Raw genomic sequence first — 21648 nt, forward strand, 5'->3', positions numbered from 1 at the left:
GTCTTACTCTTCGAACCTTCTCCAGCTGAACTTCCGTTTTCTTTCCGTCCCTTCAACCTCAGCTGGTGTATCGTGTTCTGTGGCGGTGGGCTGGCGCCCAATAACAACGAGCAACCAGGCTCACCTGCATAATGTTCTTACCCCGGCTTGCTCTTATTGCGGCTGAGCGAATGGTTTGGCATGGGATTGGGGAACAGGCGGACAGCCTGCCTCCTGCTGCGTGGCTGTTACCTTCACAGCCTGATTTGCGTCCATGACCTTTTTCTACTTTCATCTGCTCATCTCAATGCCTTCTCTGTCTGCTTTCCCCATCGTTCACCACAGATCAAGGAACTACAACCAAACTCCAACCGTCCGTACGACTTATAGATTCTCGGTGACAGACGAAGTCTTACTCAATCGTTCACGATGGATGGCAAGCGCCCAGCGATCGATGACACTAGCTGTGGCTATCCTGGCACAATCAAACGACAACGAACTCTCCTTGACAACTGGGATAGCGAGACGCAACGTCCCATCGATGACATACCGCCAGAGTACCACCGCTACACAATCGCATGGATCTGCGCGTTGCCCACGGAGCTGGTAGCTGCAGAAGCTATGCTAGATGAGAAGCACGGCGTCTTCCCTTCTTACGCTTCCTACGGCAATACCTACACTGTCGATACCAATACATACACGCTAGGAAGCATCGGGGGACATAATGTTGTCATCACATGCCTACCAGCGGACCAATATGGCACGAACAATGCGGCCAACGTGGTAACCAACTTGATCCGCACCTTTCCGTCAACTCGGCTAGCATTGATGGTAGGCATTGGAGGTGGTGTTCCGAGCAGTGCTAGGGATATACGGCTGGGTGATGTTGTTGTTGGCACGAGAACGATGCAATATGACTTGGGAAAGATTGTGGCAGGTGCCGAGATCCAACGAACGGCGATTGCCAGGACCCTTCACCACTCTTTTGGCAAAGTCATCACAGTCTTGCGGGCCAAACACGACCGAGAATCGAGCCATATTTCCTTGATTCTAAAGGAAAAGTTCCAAAAACTTCCGCACTACGGCCGTCCGATAGATCCTGATCGCCTTTTCCTCTCAACGTACGACCACCCGGAGTCAGTAGCGTCATGCGACGATTGCGATGAAACGAAACGTATGCCTCGACGTGCACGATCGGACAATGACCCTGCCATTCACTATGGAGCGATAGCATCTGGCAACCAAGTCATGAAGAACGCCACCGAAAGAGACATTGCTGCTCGTACCCTAGACGTCGTATGTTTTGAAATGGAAGCGGCTGGCATCATGGATATTCTTCCTTGCCTACCAATTCGTGGAATCTGCGACTATGCGGATTCTCACAAGAATAAGGCCTGGCAAAGGTACGCCGCAGCTGTAGCCGCAGCATATGCTAGAGAATTACTCTCCGTACTCCCTTCGACGGACTCCGGGACACGAGCTGTCTCTCGTTTTGGCCCTCGTATGTATCCGTGTTCTACCATCCGGGAGTCGTGTCTGATCACTAAGAATTCTTCCCAGCTCAAGCCCTGCTTGACCAGCATGAGAAACAGACCCAGCTGATGGAGTTTCTGAGGTTTGATCAAATGGACTCCCGCCGATTAACTGTGAAGAGAGCACACAACAAGACATGCGCATGGTTCATCAAGCACCCAGATTACTGCGCATGGCTGAACGAAGAGAAGCTCAAACTACACCATGGGTTTCTTTGGCTTCGTGGCAAGCCCGGCGCTGGAAAGTCGACTATCATGAAATTCGCCTTGTCGAAAATGCAAAAGGACCCTCATTGGTCGCCGCTTGTAATTTCGTTCTTCTTCAACGCCCGGGGCGAATATTTGGAAAGATCAATTGAAGGGATGTATCGCTCCTTGCTGTTCCAGCTGTTCCAGGGATACCCTCAACTGCGATCTGTACTTTGCGATTTGTGTTCAACACAACAAGAGAATGAAGGTTGTCCCAGCCTAGACACTCTCAAAGATTTGTTCTCTAAAGCTGTCCTTGGAGTTGGCCAACTTCGACTTACTTGCTTCATCGATGCTCTGGATGAATGCGATGAGCAACAAGTCACAGATATGGTCCGGGAATTCGAAGACTTGGCTGAAGAAGCCTCAGCAGAAGAGATTGCCTTTCGAATCTGCTTTTCCAGTCGGCACTATCCATACATAGTTGTCAAAGTGGGGATATCGATGATCCTCGAAAACCAGGAAGGTCACGCGCAGGACATGGAAAATTACGTCAAAAGCTGCCTACGAATCGACGACCCTACTCTCGTCGAATATCTGCAACCGGAACTCCTCAAAAAGGCGAAGGGGGTGTTTCTCTGGCTGATCCTAGTCGTTGATATGCTCAATACCGAGTACTCGCAAGGTGGGCTGGCCTTGAAGAAAAGGCTTGTCGAGTTACCGAGCGATCTGGGCGCCTTATTCAAGGATATCCTTACGCGCGATAGCAAGGACATGGAGCGCCTCTTCTTGTGCGTCATCTGGATCCTTTGCGCCAAACGGCCTTTACGACCCTTGGAGCTTTTCCACGCACTCTGGTCTGGTCTATCACAGTGCGGCCTCGTTGACGAAGATCCCCCGGCAGTCACCAGCCCGAAAGACAAAGTTTGCGCCAAGAGATGCGTGATTAGTGCCTCCAAGGGGCTGGCAGAAATCACCAATTCTACGCAGCCAACAGTACAATTCATACACGAATCTGTCAAAGACTATCTTGTCAAAGCTGGCGGACTTACGGAACTCTGGCCTGATCTAGGCTTCGATTGGGAGCTCCTAGGTCATGAGAAACTGAAGCTCTGCTGTAGCGCGTACATAAAACATCACTTTGGAGTCGCTTTCCGTCGTCCTTACAACGTACATAAGGAAACAAAGCTCCCGTTCATGGAGTATGCAGCCCAGCATGTGCTCCCCCATGCCGATGCTGCAGCCGCTGGCATTTCTCAACGCCAATTTTTGTCTGAATTCCCAGTCCAAAAGTGGATTTCGATCTTTAATCTCTTTGAGCAGTACAAGATCCGTCACTATACGCCTCAAGCGAGCCTATACTACATTTGCTCAGAAATGGACTGTTCGAGGCTCATTCCCATGATACAAGGCGGAGATTGGCGACGTAGATCTGAGGACCGGTACAACTACCCGCTCTTTGCTGCCCTGGCTCAAGGGAATAGCAAATCAGTCGCCGCCCTCTTGGGAACATCCTCCGTCATCTACAATGGAACGAACATCATAGAAGGCTTAACACGCAGAAGGGACTTTTCAGACTTCAAGCAGCGAACACCGTTATCTTGGGCAGCTCAGAACGGTCGGCTCGGAATGGTCGAGCTTCTTCTGCGAGCCGGGTATAATGTGAGCGAATGTGACCATGGAGGACTCACACCACTGCACCGGGCTGCTGAGCAAGGCCATGAAGCGATTGTAAAGATTCTCATAGAGACTGGAGCAAGTGTCAACGTCGAGACCATGAACAAAGGTCTACGTACACCCCTTTCATATGCTGCCATGCATGGCCGGGAAGCGATAGTGAAGCTTCTCCTTCAGAACAAAGCGAATGTCAATGCCAGGAGAGAAAATTCATCCACAGTCTTGTACGAAGCTTCTAAAGTGGGCAGGTACACAGTTGACCCGTCAGAAGCAATCGTTAAGCTGCTCATTGAGAATGGAGCGGATGTTAACTCCAAGCACATGAATGGCGATGCACCGTTACATTCAGCTTCTGGAGCTGGCGATGTGAGGATCACCCGGCTTCTCGTCGAGAATGGTGCTGATGTCAATGCTGTCAACGGAGGTACAATGACAGCACTACATCACGCCTGCATCAGGACCAGGATAGAGGGTGACACGTCTGTCAAGGCAAGAAGCCGACCGCTCGGCCTGATACCAGTCGATATGAATGGTGGTCTCGATACAGTACTCACCAAAGTCGATCAGGTTATCACGAAGCTTCTCGTTGACGATGAACCGAAGGCCAATCACAACACCCACGGAGGCAATGCAGCATTCAAACTTGTGCCATCCTTCAGCTATGAAGAGATAATTCGACTTCTCGTTGAGAATGGGGCATATCGCAAACCAAGAGACCGCCGCCAAGGAGTGCCTGCGGAACCGTGGGTGATGGGTCCCCACTATGCTACTGCCAAATTTCTCCTTGACAGCCAGGCGAATCTCAACGTATTGAACGTGAATGGCAACACGCCGTTGGCGTTTGCTGTATTCGGTCGAGATAGGAAAATCCTTCAGCTGCTCTTGGAACATGGAGCAAAGGTTGACCTGTCAGGAGGCAGTATCACGCCATTGATTTACGCAATACGTCTTCGCAAGGAAGACATGGTTGTGGATCTCGTAAAGCATGGTGCAGACGTGAAGTTCTCAGATTACACTGGCATGACGCCACTTACTGTAGCAAAGGAGGTCGGATGCAGTGTCTGGCTGATCAGGCTTCTCGAAAGGCTGAGCGGTATCTGAGGGATTTCTATGGAGATATCAAGTGAGAACCTCGAGCAACGGGGGTCTATTGCGCCATGGGGAAAGTGAAGAGAAGATTTCAAGGGAAAGAATGGGAAGCCATCAGAAGACAGGTATGAGCAACGTCGAGTAGCACTTGCCTGAGACAAAACGGTTAATCCGTGATCGTTGTATCGTATATATAGCAACCTAATTTATCTATGATATGTCCTGAACTCTCAACTCTGTATTACATGAGAAGATGACGATGATATTACAATGACTCGATCGTAATATCGGTTTAAAGACAAGATGGGGCACAGAGGCTGAGATGCGTATCTTGCCTCGAATCTGTCATAAGGTTACTGCTAAACCTGGGAATGATCGATCCTTAGCGAGAAAGGAGCAAATACCTGTTGTTTCTAGTCATTTTTCTATGAAGAGTATGTTGTTGTTGATGCGCGGTTGGGGACTTTCCATGTGTATAAAGTCCATGACGCACTTCAACGGCATGCTCTTCTATCGGCTCGACACCGATTCAATAATAGGTCAGGTTCAAAGTGGTATTCGATAAACCACGAATGGTACGATAGAGAGGACTGTTGGCCAGTAGAGAACCATAGCCATGCAGAGGTTATTGAGACAACGGAAGGCTTTCATCATTAAGAAATTTCTCCTTTTTCCACGTCATTAACTTGTTGACTCATCCGCCTTTCCACCGTCTTCTTCATCATCATACATTCGTGTAGTTCCCTTATGACACTTGAAGCAGAGCGTTGGCCCAGAAATATCGCATCGAACTGAGCCAAGATGTCTGGGTAGCCAGTGAGACACTCCCTCGCTTCCCAAAGTAATCTTTCAGCTAGATCTGGCTCCGAGGTACGCTCAAGCATCTCCGCAATCAACGTATTGTATCTTCTTTGGTTTGGTTCGTCAACGTGTTCCTAAAACCAGTCAGGATAAGGCCAAGCTTTTGTTGAGGGCTGATATTGGAAGCGGTCTTCGTTTCAAGAACAAGGTTGAATGCAGGACATGAGAGGACTTGACAGAGTATTACCTGAATATCATAAGTCAAATGAATGGTAGGCTCAAGAACGGCTCCCTTGAAGTCAACTTGAGGATAAAGATTTTGGACGTCTTCGTTCTTCTTGACGGACTCGGCTATCATTTCTTCCCGGCTTTTCCCCTCCGTGTCCATTTGCGATGAGATGGACTCCATTGAGGGATTCACCTTGTTCTCCATGTTCGTTCGGTTTGTGTCCAGTTCAAATGTGTTCTGAATCTGACGACTGAAAACGGATGCTTGCGGCGAAGCAGAGAGCAACGTTGGATGTTGAGAGACTGGCCGAGGCAATTGAGGAATCAATCGGAAGAATGGGCTGCGGGGGGAGAACCTAGGCCTTATGTGTCCTTAGTGTGGCGGGAAAAGAGGCATGATCAGCGGGTTGCACGGGTTTGCTGCACAGTTGAACCGGAGGACCGTGGCGTGAGCGAATCAAGTCACAGTCAGGCACCCTATTGGTGTGACCTGCATATTCTGCCTGCACTAAACACCAAGGTGCTCTTTGGTGGCTTGGCGGTTTGGTGCATACTCCAGGTGTTGAAGAAAGCACTTCAAGAGGATGGAAAGGGCAGCATCTTCCATTCAGTGAGCGCCTGTGTAAGGTATGGCCGTATACGCTTCTACTTGAATCAAAGTGAATTTTCACCGGTGGGTTCACCGAAAATCCAGCTGATCACCAAATGCGTGAAGGCTTCTGTTTGATGCTCAGAATTGCGAAAACTCGACTGGAGGTATTGAGAGAACTATTAGGAGAAGAGACAAGCCGCTAAATCCAATGAGATATGAGTGGCGATAATCAGGAACTTGTGTTCAACTCTCGGTGGTCTAGGTTTCTTCCTTGTCTTGATCAAATTAACGTGCCAAGGCAGATCTCAGCATTTTGTAGGTCGCGAAGGCCTCGCTGGTCTCTTGGCGCCCTTCTTCCTATCCGCCTCGCTCGGTTCTGCGGGCTCAGCTGGCTCCTCGCACTCTCGTGGTCGAACAACGGGGTTGAGTATGTCTTCTGGTGCGATGGCGTCGTGTGTTTCGGCTCGACTGTCGAGACTCGATGGCGGTCTCAAAGGGATGCTCAGAGCAAGACCGCTCGAGACGAGGGTGGCAAGGAGAAAGAAAGATGTTGTCTTCATGTTTATATGAAAGTGTGTTGACTTGAATGTTTAATTGCTCAGCGAACCGTGCCCTTTTCGGAAGTAGAAGATAGAGATATAGATGATTAAATGTGCACTGCGTAGTCAAGCTCAGAAATGGGATCACTGAAGTTTAAGTAAGAATCGTCAATTAGTTCCGAAGCTAATTAATCTCCTCATTATAGGCGGCCTTCCGTGTGGGATACCGACGAACTCGGAGCAGACCGAGTGTTGGCTGACTCGGTTGAGCGAGGCACAGCCCTACAGATATTAATGCGATGAGTGTCGTTCGTCAGTCGGACCCATCTGGCGGCCTTTTTATAGTTCGGCTGAAGTTTCATATTCGCGAAGATGGGTCCCGCAACCTCCAATGTGGGCGTAGTGAGTGATAGAGTTGACATTCGGTGGCTTAATGAAATCATTATACCCCGGGTTTGATGACCACGAGCGGGGTTCCCAATGACTTCCATGAATGAGACGACTCGCTCTCGGACCACGGCTTTTGGACAAGGGATGTTCCAAGGCCCGTATCAAAAGGCTCAAGGAACCGAACTTGCTGCCCGGCCTTGCAATTTCATGAGTGACAATCCATTGTCAAAAGTCCCTAGATATTTCACCGTGTGCTTGGAGGATTTGGAGAATTGCTCATGGCAAAAGTTTTGCACCAATCTTCCATCTTCAATTATTATGTACTAGAATTAATAACATGTACTGGTCTTCCATCCAAATATCTACTTTTATGTGCCCCTCGATCGTTTCGTTTGTAAACTTCAATGAAGTCTAATGCTCTACTCAGTGAAGGCCTTCAGCTCAACCAGACGAACGCGCTTGCCATCTTGTGGCTTCACGAGAATACGGAGAGATTGGGTAGACACTCCAGTCCACTTCGCATTGGTAATACCGTTGGCCAACGGCGCATCGTACGTCGCATCAGCCACATCGGTCCATTCACCACTCAGAACCTGCAGCTTGTAGCTGGCGGGCACATCGAATCCTTTCTCCTCATTTGCGAAGAAAGCTATCTCAGCTCGGGCAGCCTCAACAGCGGATCCGAACTCGATGCTGACCCACTCCTCGGCGGTGCTACCCTCGGGAGTATCAAAGCCGTTGGCGATGGTGTCCTGGGTCCAGAACCAGATGCGGCCGTCAAATACATCGTGAACACGGTTAATGTCGTAGTTCGGGACGGAGGCGTTGATAATGGGCAGGGGCTCGGTGGCCTGGAGCTGGACGGACTGGTCAAAGGGACGCGCGACAGAGACCGGCGCGCGTGTGACCTCGGCGGTAAGTCTCTCGAGCTTATCGGAAGAGGCGACTACCTGTCCATCAACTTCAACTCGGAGACCTGCTTCGCCGTAGCGCTCGCCAGTAGCGTCCCACTGAACGGCAACTTCACGACCGTGGTAGAGGATACGCTCCGCGCGGAAGTAAGAGATGGATGAGGGGTCGGCCAAGGGGTTGACCTCAAGCACGTCGTCCTCGCGGGGACGAATGCCGACGAAACCGGTGACAATGAGATCAACGTAACCAGAGTGGAAGTAGTGGTGCGAACGTCCAAGGCCAACAATCGGTTCACCAGTGTCAGGGTCGTAGTTCTCCTCAATATCCAGGATGTTGCCGTAGTGCTTATTGTAGTGCTGGTTGGCGTACTGCTTGAGCAGACGAGTGTAGTCTCCGACTGTGACGTGGGCCGCAGTGTTGGGGTAGTGGTCGAGAACGTTGGCCAGGGAAGTCAAGACCTGAGTTGTCTGATACGGCCAAGAGGGACCGTTCCAGTGGCACTCGGTGTGAGTACCCTCGTATCTCCAAACACGCATGTAGTACTCGTACGAAGGCTCAACAGTGCGCAGGCCAAAGGGACCACCGAGCTCCTCGGAGTTCAGCGCATGCTTCCATGCCTCACCAAACTTGGCGTCATCATCCAGCAAGTCATGGGCCCAAGGAACGAAACCAGCGAGCTCACGGCCGCGGATGAAGTCCCAGTAGGTGACATTTTCGTTGTCGACTTGGTACCGATCGATGAAGTGCTCGAACGTCGAGTTCCACAAATCTCTCTGGAGGGTGTCCTTGATGTTCTGGGCACGAGTATTGTATTCCTCAACAACGCTGTCCAGGCCGCCCTTGAGAGCAGCAGTCTTGGCAATCGCACGAGCATTAGCGTACTGGTAGGTGTTGATGGTGGGGCGGAATGCTTGACCCCCGAAGAAACCATCGTAGCCGCCAGAGGCATCGATACTCGAGATGGTGTACTCCGTGGCGTCGGCAATCGGCTCGATCCAGAAGAGTCCCTTAGCCTCGTCAAAGTGGTCTCCCACCCACTGGTTGTAAACCCGTTGCATATCGTCGAGGAGAGAAATGGCGAGGGTCGGGTCGCCGTCGACCAGGTAGTTCCTCCAGACGCCGTCGGCTAAGCTCTCGGAGTATTGGCGGGGGTTGCTGTCCGCGCTGTACATGAAGGTCGCGTGATCCTGCTTGAAGCGCGGGTCGCGGCACCACCGGCCCTCGGACAGGTGGAATATGGCGGCGCAGTTGTTGGAGGCCCATGGCTGCGTCTGCCAGCCGACGTTGTCGATGAACTCAGTGGTAATGTAGCCGTACTTGGTGCCGACATCGCGCTGGTGAGTTCGGAAGAGGTTCCAGCGGTAGTAGTAGACGTCGGTGATCTCCGTATCGCTCGACTCAAAAAGAGGGATGCGGTTCTTGTACCAAGGCGCGTCGTTGCCGAAGTACTTCTCGGTGACGGCGTCGACATCCAAAGCAGCTTGCGCAAGGCGAGCGCTGAGAGGGATCACGGCTAGGGTTGCGGAGACCCTCATCTTGTGAAGATTGGTAAGGCAATTGAGCTGATGCAAGAGAGCCGAGTGAAAGGCTTGAGGTTGCTGAGGCCAAAGCTCTGGACTTTTCGTAAAGGAGTTGGCTCCATCATTATATATCAGCCCGCACTGCGGCTGTTGATGGCAGATCACTTGATTAGATCGATGTTTTCGTGAACGCTACACGAACTGGGCCACTTCGTCTTCCTGGTCCCATGATCCGGCGGTCTTGGCTTCGCAACTCAAGTTTCCGTGTCTAACAGACTTGCGCTTAATGAGAACCTGCATAGTGCCTGCAGATTGCCCTGAAGAACCACACCCGTACCAATCGAACCGAGCCGCTTCCCCTGACGGGATCCAGAACTGCCGTGACCTTACACGGGCAGAACCGATGACGATGGCGACTGGCAGGGGCAGGTCTGGGGTGATTATGGGGACCGGGGTCCCCGCATCTCGGTCGATTGGCGCGCGAATGGGACGCGACCGACTCAGACGCGGTTTTCGCGGGGGCGGGCGACTAACGGTTACCGAGGAAAAGATCAACGTTTACTTCTTCATAGATACGAGATGACAGAGGTAGGTTTGAGGCTATCACGAACGGTTCCTCTGGGCATGGGGGCTCGAGAAATTGTACTGTGGGGCAATACGAAAAGGTTTGTAGACTGTAGGCAATCATCATTGTCGCACGTGGAATCCTCAAGCGACAATGCAAACATATACTTGTACGAGCCGCATGCGCTGCCTTTTAATTTGTTGACAACTTGATGTACCGTAGCATTATTAAACCTGTGGAACTAGAGGTTGGCGGCAATGGGAGTTTGCACCTGAGCAGTGAGCCGTCGCTTAAGTCAGTCGGGTCAACCCGTGCGGCTATCTGCATTCGGCATGGATGGCGCATGCGTGAACATGTTGCATACAGTTACGGATCGACGTTGTTTCCACGTGTCTTGCCTGCCTCTATTGGAGCCCTGGCGGTCATAACTCTTATTTCACCTCGCCCAAGTGAGATTTGCGTGTCTCGTGCTAGCCGACAGGTGCTAACCTGGGGCCAAGTGACCTTGCCATGGGAGGTCAAGCAAACACGTCAAAGTCAGTACAAGATCGAGCCTATAATTGTGTTGAATTATCAGACAGGAATGAGATGCTGCCGCTGCTCGTAGAAGTCTACAGGCACTTTTCACTACTTGTAGAAAAGATGTTAACGTTCTGCACATGATTCCGACATTGCAGAATGCGGTAGAAGGGGTTCTACATGCGAGCTGAGGATGGTGGACGTGATTCCTCTATCAAAGCCCATCAAACATCGCAAGTCCGTAGGTAGACTCCTTGACTCGAAATAGTACTTTCTGATGCCACGCGTTCTCATAGGCTTCAAATATCCGTGGCTGATTTGGGTTCATCCCTGGAATCAATGCTGGGTTTGAAGAACGAGTCTCACTGACGGAAGCTAGGATTAAGCTCCTCAATTGCTATGGATGGACTTTTATTTTGCCACGCACACTCAAAATTGTCGTACAAACCACATCTTGACCTGTGCGCGCGAAAAGAGGAAATGAGAACGTCAACCGATTCCTGTTCTGATGAAGCCGTGATTGATTCAGGGCTGGAACCTCCAAGCTGAATCCTTTTCACTTGTTTACCTTTGTAACACAAGCTTCTGTTTCTAATCCACGGATCGCGGTGCACTTTCCCGAAGGATCCGAGAGCTGCAATATATTCCTCGTTTCGAGCAGCTCCTTTGCAAGAGGGGGTTACATTGCATGATTCTCGAACACAGAAAATCGGATGAGATTAAACACGCTTGCGAGTTTGCACGAAGAAATCCGTAAGCTGTCTTTCCAAGACGATGTTTCGGTTAATCTTTTCCATAGAAACAGGAAGGGTTCGTTATTACAAAAGTATTAGCGCTATATGTACTCACTCAAAGATAGGTAATATCAGTGCATTCCCATATGGGTTTGCTGAAGTTTTGACCTGCCCCAAGGATCCCGTATTGGGGACCATCCAGGACTTGAACGTGCTGGTTGCATCTCAACAAATTCGCCATCCGTAGTTGATGGTGCACTGGCGTGATCTAGCGAATGGCTCTCTACGTCAATTTCGAGATCGTCCAGCTTTTGCTGACGCCTCTTGCCGGATCCAATCGTCGGCGGAGCTGCACTTTCAGACACATGCGAGTCCTTGGCGTCTGACATCGACGGCAGCAGACGTCTTAGAACAGGCACGCATCCGCATACCACAGCAAGATTTGCCTCCAGAGCCGTCCAGATCCAAAGTTCAAACCCATCCCATGTCACATCGTAAGTCTCCCTCTCGACGAAATGGGCCCAATATGTCCTCATGATACCGGCCACTACGACGACTGTGCCGAGGCTGAAGAGAACTATGAGGACAAGTCTTTGCATCATGGGTAACCTTAGCCTGAAGAGTGTAGGCATAGGCAGGATGTAGACGGCAAAATCAGTCAAGACTGTGGTGATGGTTTGGCCCGCCAGAGGGGGCCACTCTTCGATGCAGTTGCGATTCTCCACGAATAGGTCCCAGTAGTGCCACGCGGGTCTGCACGAAATCAGTCATTGTTCCGAAGATTCCATGGCACGAAGTAGTCATCTTACAAGCACTGAGTCCATAGAACGATGAGAAAGATCCACATCAAGGCGAATACAAAGCCCATGGTGACCCATGTCAGCTTTCGGAACCATGATCCGAGTGGGGCTATTCTCAGATAGCTCGTGAGGATGGAAAGCTTCGAGAGGCCTGAAGCGAATAGAAAGAGAGTCTGGCCAGCGATAGACACCTGCGTTATTCCTGTCAGCTCTTTGCCCAATCTCAAGTTGCCAAAACCCGATGAACCTTACCTGGCGGCCCAGTCTCTGCTGTACGGGTGTCAGGTCCCATACGTGGAGATCCCATCCATACAGTTGAGTTGCTACAGGAGGTAATGTCAGTTATCATCTATTTTGTAATCCCGAAAATGGGAAGCAATCTTACCAAGTATTACGCAAATTGTAACGGATATGCAGAATACCTTTAAATAAGGCAGTCAGTCCCTGGCTCTCATCGAGGTGAAGGTTTCCAAGCACGTCGTACTTACTACAGCAGCAACCATAAGCCAGTCATCCCACCAGCTCCTGCGTATCATGAATAGTCGAACGTAAAGTCGCAAAGCCAAACATATCAAAGCCACGCTCAGCGACGTCAGCTCGATGATCAGAAGTGCCGGTCCCCTCTGCTCGGGATCAATGTAGTTCGGAGCCGGCCATGACAAGATGACTTCAGCCGGGGGAAATCTCATCGTGGATATCGAGATTGAAGGCGGTCACATGTCCAAGCTTGGAGGTCCAGTTTTGTCGGGATCCAGGTGTGATGTTTCTTCGGGTTCAACGGTAGTGAAGAGGGAAAAAAGCTCCAAACCCTCATTGCAAAGACGATCTGGTGGAGGTGGGGTAGGCGGTTTATGTAAAAGAATAATCGAGAGTGCCAAACGGACAGAGACGGGTGTGCCTGGGACTGAGGAATCCTTCAATGTGTCAACGGTTTAGATTCGACACCGGTAGGCGCTGTCCCTTTTCCGTGCCTAGTATGTCTCATGCTTGGCAAACTTGACAGATCCCGTCAGAACCTTACCGTCGCTCACGCTACGTTTTGCTTTCCAAAATTGTATAGCTAGCTGTGGTCAGAGATGAAGCTAATAGGCCTTGAGGTTGTCAAGGTCCCACTTAGAAGCTAGTCAAGGCGGTCTAAGCTGGAGCTTGTCTCTCTTGAGTCAACTTCGAGTCAAGGATATGCCGCCCTATTTGAGACGGAAAAAACGCTAGTAGACACCATTACAATAAACCCAGTGGCGTCCCGCGTCATGACCCTGCATCTGCGAGAGAATCGAGGGTCTAAACTCTCAGCTTTTGGTACAGCTGCAGGGTCGATCTTCTTCTTTTTGGTAGGTTTGAAGTGGTGAATGGCTTTCTCACAATGCAGGGAGGGCGCTTTCCCTTGAGATGCGAGATGAGGATGTATGATTTCTTGCCTCGCCGTATAAAGACGTGACGAGAAATTCAATTCAAGAACAAGAAAGATATGGAAGGCTTCGCCGCGTCATACATGTGACTTGAAGTTCAACGAAAAAGCCTTTCGTTGGGCACCATGATCACCCGGATAGCCCCTCGCGATGCCGCACAGAACGCAGTCTAAGCTCCCCCACTGATCGACAAATGAGGGCCCCCATAAGGTAGCATTACCGCGCCGGACTGTCTTCAATACCAGCCGAGGCAGCTTCGTTGGGAGAAAAACCATTCCGGTCCTCCGAATGGCCTGAGCCTGAAGCTGCAAAAGAGTCAGAGGATGCACGGGGCAGCGGGTTGCATGACAAAGAACACTCTGCGTTCCGTATTCCGGGAGGTGACGGGCCACACAGTCGAGCGCGCGAATTGTCAACTGCCGCAGCCGTTGGCCGTAAGCTAGGAACCAGATGCTTCGCCACGGCTTGGACCGCTAATAGCTATCTTAGTCCAAAGACCGGCAAATCGAACGGCTCAACTTCGTTGCGCCACAGTTTATGAAGGTTTACAACTACGTGCCACGCGGACATAATTCCATTTGAGCTCTAGAAGTTTTCAAACTTTCTCGATCGGGACTGTTACTCCGAACAGATCAACGTCGAGGCAAAACCTCGACACTTTACTTGTACGAGCTTCGCGCCTAATGAAGCCCTGAACAAGTGCGGTGACGGTGCGCGCATGTGACTGTTCGGATGGCGTAAAAGTGCATGTGCCTCTACAGACCAGGCTACTATGATAATAATATCCTGCCCACAGACGAGATCTGTGTCGAATTTCTCCCTTCTAAGGGGGCAACTTACCAGGGGCCATGTCCAAAAGCTCGACCGGTACGAACTGAAGATGTGGGGATTTTGCACTGGCCTGCAGTGTTTCTTTCAGAGTCAAGCGTGGGGGAACAGTGAAACACCAACAGCGCTAGTTCTAAACTAGCCTGAGTAAATTCGTTTTCAGAACGTTGCATTGACCAGAACCAGGGAATTTGACAGACAGCTGACGACGAAGTACTCGATATCCCAAAACTGTCTGGTGGTAGACATGTGTCAACCACTGCACGGCCAGGTTCACGAATAGAGAGGCCTACGATTTGACAGCAGGTCTTGAAGGTCGGTGTTAGACTTTTAGCTAAGAACGGTAGATGGTCCAATGGCTGAAACGAGAGGTTGTGAACAAAGAATGTTGGCGGAGCTCTTCGCGAATCACGCTAAGTTATATCAAATCCTATGCAATCGAAATTGGCACTATAGTACCTAGCGGCTTTCCGCGGTCTCCGGAAGTTTGAGGCATTGTCAATTGCAGAAGTACTTTATCTAGTAGAAGCCTGACCCATGGAGAGGCATTTTGCAATTGCTTCACTTGAACAGAACGTTGAATTTGAACCACGAAAGCAAAAATGTCGAGAGCAGTGCTACAAAAAGTCCGATCATTGTTCATGTTAGATCTCAGTTCAATTGTGTCCATGATCAATTACATATGAGCTATTCGTCCGGCTTCACCGTCGCTACCTCGTTGGGTCTAGCTGGAGCATCTTCCTTTCAAACCATAGCCCACATAAATTCAGCATCGAACTATCGATCGTCTTCCTCAAGCTTCACATCGCCTGTTTACACACTCCCACCTTCATGATGTCGAATTCGGCCTCTTTCGGTAGTGTTTGATTCCCGCCCACGCCATAGCTGCTCCAGAACATTCCATATCCAAGGAACTCGCCATATATCTCCTCCTCATCGATAGTTGCAAGGCTAAGCGTAGGACTTCCTCTGGGTTTCAGTGCTTTGTGACCTTTGTGAACATAGTCTTCAGTTTCGACTGCGGAAGATGAAATAGGAAAGCTGACTGTACCATCAAAGCTCTCAGGCTTTGGTGTGAGTGTGAGCATGTCGCCCGATACTAGCCTGACCTTTGGGAAACGGGCTTGGGCCAATTTGATTTGCTTGATTGAGACGTCATTGGCAATAACTTGTGCACCGGTGGTAGCTATCGACTCACCTTTGAAATAGGAACTCCAGAAACACAACCAAGCTCTGGGATGTTAGGTAAGGGTTACAATTTCTCGAGGAGCCTCTTGGTGTATCTTTCCCGCGGTGATCTCTAATTGTCGACCCACTGTAGGTACCATGTCGGCATGTGGTCGTACGCGTATTCAACAACGACTTCAGATGCCTCTGACATCCTGTAAGTACAAATGGTTGGTCGTCGGCTTAGGAGAGAATGTTGGGACTGAGCGTTGTCGACTGCAGATTGGCAACTCTCGAGCATGGCGCAACATGTCTCAGCAGAAGAAAACTTGAAACAGGAAGCACAGCATGGGTTGATCCATTCTTTTACACGATATGCAACAGCATCTAAAATTCCCGGCCCGCTCTTACCTAGCCGTTCAATCCGCGATGCTGGTGCATACTTGAAGTTTATTCAAGGGCTTATGACTCCGCCCCATTCGCAGCTCACGTCCAACAAACATCCGTACCTTCAATGCCATGTCCAGGACTATCTGAACGTACCTTGATTTGTTTTGTCTGAATGGAAGTGGTAGGTCGTGGTGAAGCAAACAGAAGGCAACCTTAAATCTTTCCCAGATATACAGAGAGTACCTAGGCACGCAGTTTGACTTGCTCCTTCTTTTCGCGATCTTATGGTTCCGGGGTGTTGATTCGGGTTGAGATTCAATAAGACCCTTCCAGGCAGACACAACTTTCCAAAGTACAGGATTTGAGACAAAATGCCATTTTCGAGCTCGTATCTGTCTAGTCTTGATCATCGTGAGTGTCAAGTCCTCTTTGAGTCGTGACTTGATTATCAAGTTGTAATATTGTCTACTAGGTTGCTTTCTACGTGTTTGATGGCGGATTCCGACCGATCTCCAAAGATGAAATCTTGTGGCCATTGCTATAGCCAACACCTCGCCGAGATTCCAGTCGCGGTCGCCGATGAACTTTTTCAACGTCCAAAGTAATTCGCGCCTGCTGATTTACTTATCTACATTTACCATCATAAGTAACACCACAAACTTGTAATTTACCTGTGGCTAGTAGTCCAACGATAACATGAAGGAATAGGGCTTCACGATCATTGTACCTAGTACCGCTGAGGTTCTGACTGCTGAACCCATGGCTCATGCCGAGGAAGTCTAGATGCCAAGACAAGAAGATATTCGAGGCTATCAAGTCGACCACAGATACACCGCGAAATGAATGCTGCACTTTCTAAGAGCACCATGTGCTAGGACGGATTCCAACTCTTTATGCTCAAGGAATGAAGTACTTCATAAATGCCTTGCCCAGTGTATACAATTGTATGATGTATCAGCATCGAGTCCTTAGAACACCATAACCTTAAACAGTTGTTAGTACCTACCTGGCGAGTACATGTATCAGAAACAGAGCGAAACGAAAACAACACTTTGCATAGCCACTCCGATATATAACAATACAAAAGCAGTGACGGTGACAACAACACACGACAGAAATTAACGGCGGAGTCAAGAATCTTTGTTTTTCTGTAGCCTTAGACATTACTCCTGCCCGATCAAGCCTGTATGCAGCGAGATGGACCAGTGATGTGGATGATGACTGAAATATGGGTGACACGTCATTATTTCAGGTCTACTGGTGCAGCCGGTCCAAAGATTCTCTTTTGTCGTTTTTGACCTGATGAAAGCGTGCGGTCTGAGATTGACCTGGGACTTTTACTTCAGCAGGAAGAATCAGTCTCATCCAGTGTATGAGTGGATTGACTAGAGTACGCGGAGAGCCCGCGCACCTACTTCAATCAAATACGCGTTTGTGCTGATCTGAGAGGGCTATTGGCGGATATGAGAGAGACAGGATTTGCCTAATGAACCTCATTGAAATGGGTCAATCTGGTGAGCTCAGCTCCACTGGTTGATGTCACACCCTCCAAGCGCCAAGGCTTGTTCATAAAATTATTAAAGGATATCTCAGGAAGAAAAAGAAAACAAAAGCACTGCGAAAGCGCCGACAATCTCCTCAAGCCAGCTTGAGAGGAAGCTACAGTGATTGAAGGGATGATTGCCTCTGAGAGTCTTGCTGTGGTCCATGTGTTTAACTTAAATAAGAGCTCGCTCACCTGCACGATAAAACCGCATCAAAGAGGATGACATCAGGCTCGCGACGATGACAAATCTACCCACTGGGTTGAGAACTCGCGCGTTATGGTGAAGTCAAGTTCCGTTACCACAGTGGAAATGAGCAATGCAGTCAGCCGGAAGAGCATCCGCTGAAGCTGATGCCAAGTCAATGATTCTGCAAATCAAGGACTGCTCCAGACCGCAAGCGAAGTTGAAAAAATGGGGCAAAAGCGAGGTAGACCGAACTACCTAGACAGCTTCGTTTGAACCCGCCTCTCATTGCATAGAGTTCAGTCTTCTTGAAGAAGAAGGAGGCCTGGTCAGAATGCACACCGATCTCCAGGGGCCCAAATCTACTGTCTTGGATTCTAAAACCTTTTTGTTTGGAAGCCGTGTCTGTCAGATTTCGTCTGGCCACTCCAGGAGGAGCCGATCAGTCGCAAAAGCCTTCGTAGGATCTAACGAATGCGAGCAGGCCAATACCCTTGAGCAACCAAGACTTTTTCTTCCCTAACCATGCCTAACGCAAGCCCTGGGCCGGCAAAAGTAAGTAGTCCATTTGCCTCCCCTTCGTAGCTGTCGACGCAACGCTTGGTGATAATGGGAGCGGGATCAACCCCGGGAATAAGCGGCAATGATGGGAAGTCATACGAGGAGTTGACGGGGAGTTAGGTAGTACTTGAAAGGCAGTCGAACGGAACTCGGTCGACCAAGAAGATAAGATCGGTCAGAATTATGAGCCCTTGGCATTTGTTGACCTGTCGCGCAAAAATGAGGTGGACATCAGGAAGGATGATCTCCAGCAGACACAACTAATGATGGGATGCTGGTGATTTTTCTTCCTTGAAAGCCCAGCACGATCCGACATAATTTCAAAGAGCTTGCTGGTGCGGCAATAAGCTCAACTCTCGCGTGGTCCTCAACGTGCGGGCAGAACCCGGTGAGATGGCGCATGAGCTTGGCAGGCCTGCGGGATATTGCTGTGCCCTCGGCAACCAAAATGCACGAGCATGCATGTGGCTGTTGGGTACCTACCCCTGGGCCCTGGCAGAGAACCTGGGCCCTACGGATAAACATGCTGTGTAAGGAAGAGGCCTTCTCATCTTTTTCTCACGAACCAGAACCTCGTAGCCTCAAGGTTGCACTACAATTTACGTGATTGACTCCGACGGGATCCCGAGGGGGTGTTCCCGTGCCCACAACGTCCTCAAGTCTTTGAATCTTGAAGGCCCGTCGGACTTTGGCATCCGAGCAGACTGATCAGCGTCCAAGCTCCGACTGCGGACGGGCGCGGTTGTCGCCCATCTTATCCAATCAAGGCCGAATGTGAGGGATGACGACCCAGCTGGGGTTTCCCTGGTGCCAGGTTTGCCTTGACGACCATTTCGCGCCCCCAAATAGACAGGGCTGAGTTGCTAGCGCTTACTATCTTATAATTGCGCCCACAAGCGGTTTGGCTCGGTTTCTCGAGCTCCCGCTGCTAAATTTCGAATGGCGGCTATCGCCCACCTTTGGTTTTCTGGCTTCTCTGTGTTTTGTTTCACTTCTTGTCATCAACGGCGGCGTGGCTGACTCTTTCTTAAGGTTATCGGAACTAAGAGTTGGCTTTGACGCCGTGGAGCCTCGACGCAGACTTGGCGCCTCTTGGTGAATTTTCTGTCCAAGTCGCGGTTATCACGAGCATCGCGTCCATCTTTTCTTCTTTCAGTATACAGGATGACGCCCAGGTTTGCCAAGCAAATGCCGGCGCGAGTGGGCCTGCAGGATTTCCGCGAAACAGGCAGAGGACCGTCGACCGCCATTGTAGCCTGAACGTCACGCCCATCTTATGCTGTCTCGCCGTCCTGAGGGGACTTTGGTGTGAGCTTTTGGTGTGCTTATGTCGCCAGTCTCGTCCTTCCTGGACCTGGCCACATAGTGTCACAGATACACCGGCAGCGTTGTACCCAATCATTCGTTGGCCAGTAGGAACAAATTTACCGCTGCAGAGCCACCTCAAGAGACGATGATCCTTCATGAATTGGTTCGTGGCGTCAAGGGGCGGAGTGTCAAATAAGCCAATCCCCAGCCCACCCGTTGACTGGCGTGTCTCTCCCGCTCCTCTCCGCCTGAGATGGTGTAGTCAATCTGACCCCCTGCTGCCTCCAATGCTGATGCCTTTTAATAATGGGGTCGGCACCTTGTCCGGGGCCCCCTGCATGTCTGTATGAGTTTCTGCCCTTTTGAATCCTCTTTTTCCCTTCCATCTTTCGTCTCCTGGGGATTTTATTTCTTGATGAGTGATCGTTCGGATATTGGGTTGATTTTGACGTTTGGAGCCTCACTCGCCGTCTTGCGAACACTGCATATACGCGGATAGAGCAACAGGCAGTCGACAACGACAATCGAGTCATTGTAGCATCTGCTTACAAAGTCGAGAACGAGACAGCGACAATGTCGGCCGTGACACTGGACTCGAACGTTTGGTACGCCATCTCAGAGGGGCGTGTCGCGAACGTCTCAACACCACTCAACAACAACCTGCAAGATACCAACAATGGCCTCAGGGTTTTCGGCAAGACAGATGCGGTGTGGCAATTTCAGCCAGTGCCAAATCACACCGGCCGGTATCTCATGAGACTGAGCTCGGCCGGCGTGAGCCAACAGCTTTCCGTGTGCTGGAGCTCGGCGGAGGTGCATCCTAGTGGCACAAGAGGGTGCTTGAGAAAAACGGAGTCGGATGAGACTCAGCAATGGGACGTTACTGAATGGGCAAGCGAACCAGGCACATACAAGTTCACCAATGTTGCAAATGGCACAGGCTATGTGCTCGATGTTCACCCAGGATCCAATCTCTTCATGTCGAGCGAGATTGAGGGCTCCGATAATGTTTCGGCTCGTCAACCTGCTCAGCACTGGATTATGACAAGCTCAAAAGCTGTCAACGATGGTGCCTATTCCACCATCTATTCAGCAGACGTAAGTCTCTCTTTACTGTCAACGAAGTTATGGCTGGGACTTCTAGGCTAACCTACAAGCTCAGACTACCCCCGTTAGCACTGGTTCGGCAACAGCCACAGCAACCGGCACAGGATCGGGCGCCGTCACTCCTACAGCTACCAGCGGGTCCGCCACCGCAAGCTCCACAGCGGGAGCAGGATCGTCCTCAGGAGGCCTATCGTCGGGCGCCGCCGCCGGCATCGGTGTGGGCGTTTCCCTCGGGGCCATCGCGCTCCTAGGTGCTGGCTTCTTCTTCTGGTGGCGTCGCAGAAAGGCCAAGAAGGAGGCAGTTGTCGAGCCGAGCGAACATCACCACGAGCTTGGCCACGATGGCAGCACGGTCGGTGGAAAACACAGCCCCGGTACGATCAACGCCTCGACACTTTCTTCGCCTTCGCCAGCAAACGATTACTACGGCGGACAAGAGTCGAAGGTTCTTGGCCATACACAGCCGCACTCATACGCTGCCGAAGCCAACGCAAATCCAATCTACGAAGCTCCCACCGAGGCCCGGTACGAATTGGACTCAGGACACCATACATCACCCACTGGCCCAGCTCAACTCCCTGACGACCATGGAAGAAGATGAAAACAGAACGATGGAATGAAACTGCAATACGATGGAATCGGCGTGGTGGGGACTTGGGCATAAGAGCGTTCTCTTCCTTTTATATACCATTCAGTGCCAGCGGGTCGAGAGGGCTAGACGGCCCATGTGAATATTGAGGGCCAGGCGTTAGGATTCGCTGGACACGCAGATAATGAATTTGAGCCGAGTGTTTTACGGCTCTTTTGACATATTACGCTCTTTCTTTCCCATCGATGAAAACTTTGAATCAGTTTAACGAGTATTACTTGTCATTGCTGGAAGTTGTGACTTGTGATCTTTAGATCATGCTTAAGATAATAGAGACAGCTTCGAATGCGGTGTCTCTTCTCGCTCCAGAGGTACATGTGCACATGTACTGTCAATTGAGGGTTCCCAAACCAGAATGAGTAGTAGGAGCGAGATTTTATCTGATAGCACACCTGCTCCTGCTATGACATAGAATTTCCATGGAAATAGGCTG

The 21648-nt window shown here is 50.4% G+C and overlaps 5 protein-coding genes across 5 annotated transcripts; 2 read left to right on the forward strand and 3 right to left on the reverse strand.

Annotated features, from left to right (window-relative positions):
- Positions 1-408: 408 nt before the first annotated feature.
- On the forward strand, positions 409-4478 carry HER10_EVM0008301 (uncharacterized protein; the record flags this gene model as incomplete). The annotated part of the gene is made up of 2 exons (XM_035477828.1): positions 409-1468; positions 1546-4478. The coding sequence occupies 2 exons, from the start codon at positions 409-411 to the stop codon at positions 4476-4478; spliced, it is 3993 nt and encodes a 1330-aa protein (XP_035332980.1).
- A 641-nt stretch (positions 4479-5119) lies between these two features.
- On the reverse strand, positions 5120-5800 carry HER10_EVM0013177 (uncharacterized protein; the record flags this gene model as incomplete). Its single annotated transcript, XM_035482541.1, has 2 exons — positions 5515-5800; positions 5120-5401 (listed from the first exon to the last, which is right to left on the reverse strand). The coding sequence occupies exons 1-2, from the start codon at positions 5698-5700 to the stop codon at positions 5120-5122; spliced, it is 468 nt and encodes a 155-aa protein (XP_035333596.1). The 5' UTR covers positions 5701-5800.
- Positions 5801-7435: 1635 nt separating this feature from the next.
- HER10_EVM0009974 (uncharacterized protein) lies at positions 7436-9463 on the reverse strand (the record flags this gene model as incomplete). The annotated part of the gene is made up of 1 exon (XM_035479444.1): positions 7436-9463. One exon carries the CDS (start codon positions 9461-9463, stop codon positions 7436-7438), a length of 2028 nt encoding a protein of 675 aa, XP_035333177.1.
- Positions 9464-11364: 1901 nt separating this feature from the next.
- HER10_EVM0000734 (uncharacterized protein) lies at positions 11365-12833 on the reverse strand. The gene is made up of 5 exons (XM_035470503.1): positions 12555-12833; positions 12452-12488; positions 12319-12389; positions 12076-12257; positions 11365-12019 (listed from the first exon to the last, which is right to left on the reverse strand). The coding sequence occupies exons 1-5, from the start codon at positions 12753-12755 to the stop codon at positions 11398-11400; spliced, it is 1113 nt and encodes a 370-aa protein (XP_035332077.1). The 5' UTR covers positions 12756-12833; the 3' UTR covers positions 11365-11397.
- Positions 12834-19781: 6948 nt separating this feature from the next.
- HER10_EVM0001969 (transmembrane alpha-helix domain-containing protein) lies at positions 19782-21267 on the forward strand. The gene is made up of 2 exons (XM_035471701.1): positions 19782-20557; positions 20622-21267. Exons 1-2 carry the CDS (start codon positions 20033-20035, stop codon positions 21165-21167), a joined length of 1071 nt encoding a protein of 356 aa, XP_035332224.1. The 5' UTR covers positions 19782-20032; the 3' UTR covers positions 21168-21267.
- Positions 21268-21648: the final 381 nt, after the last annotated feature.

The sequence above is a fragment of the Colletotrichum scovillei genome (assembly GCF_011075155.1).
Source record: "Colletotrichum scovillei strain TJNH1 chromosome Unknown Contig00006, whole genome shotgun sequence".
Lineage (NCBI taxonomy): Eukaryota > Fungi > Ascomycota > Sordariomycetes > Glomerellales > Glomerellaceae > Colletotrichum > Colletotrichum scovillei.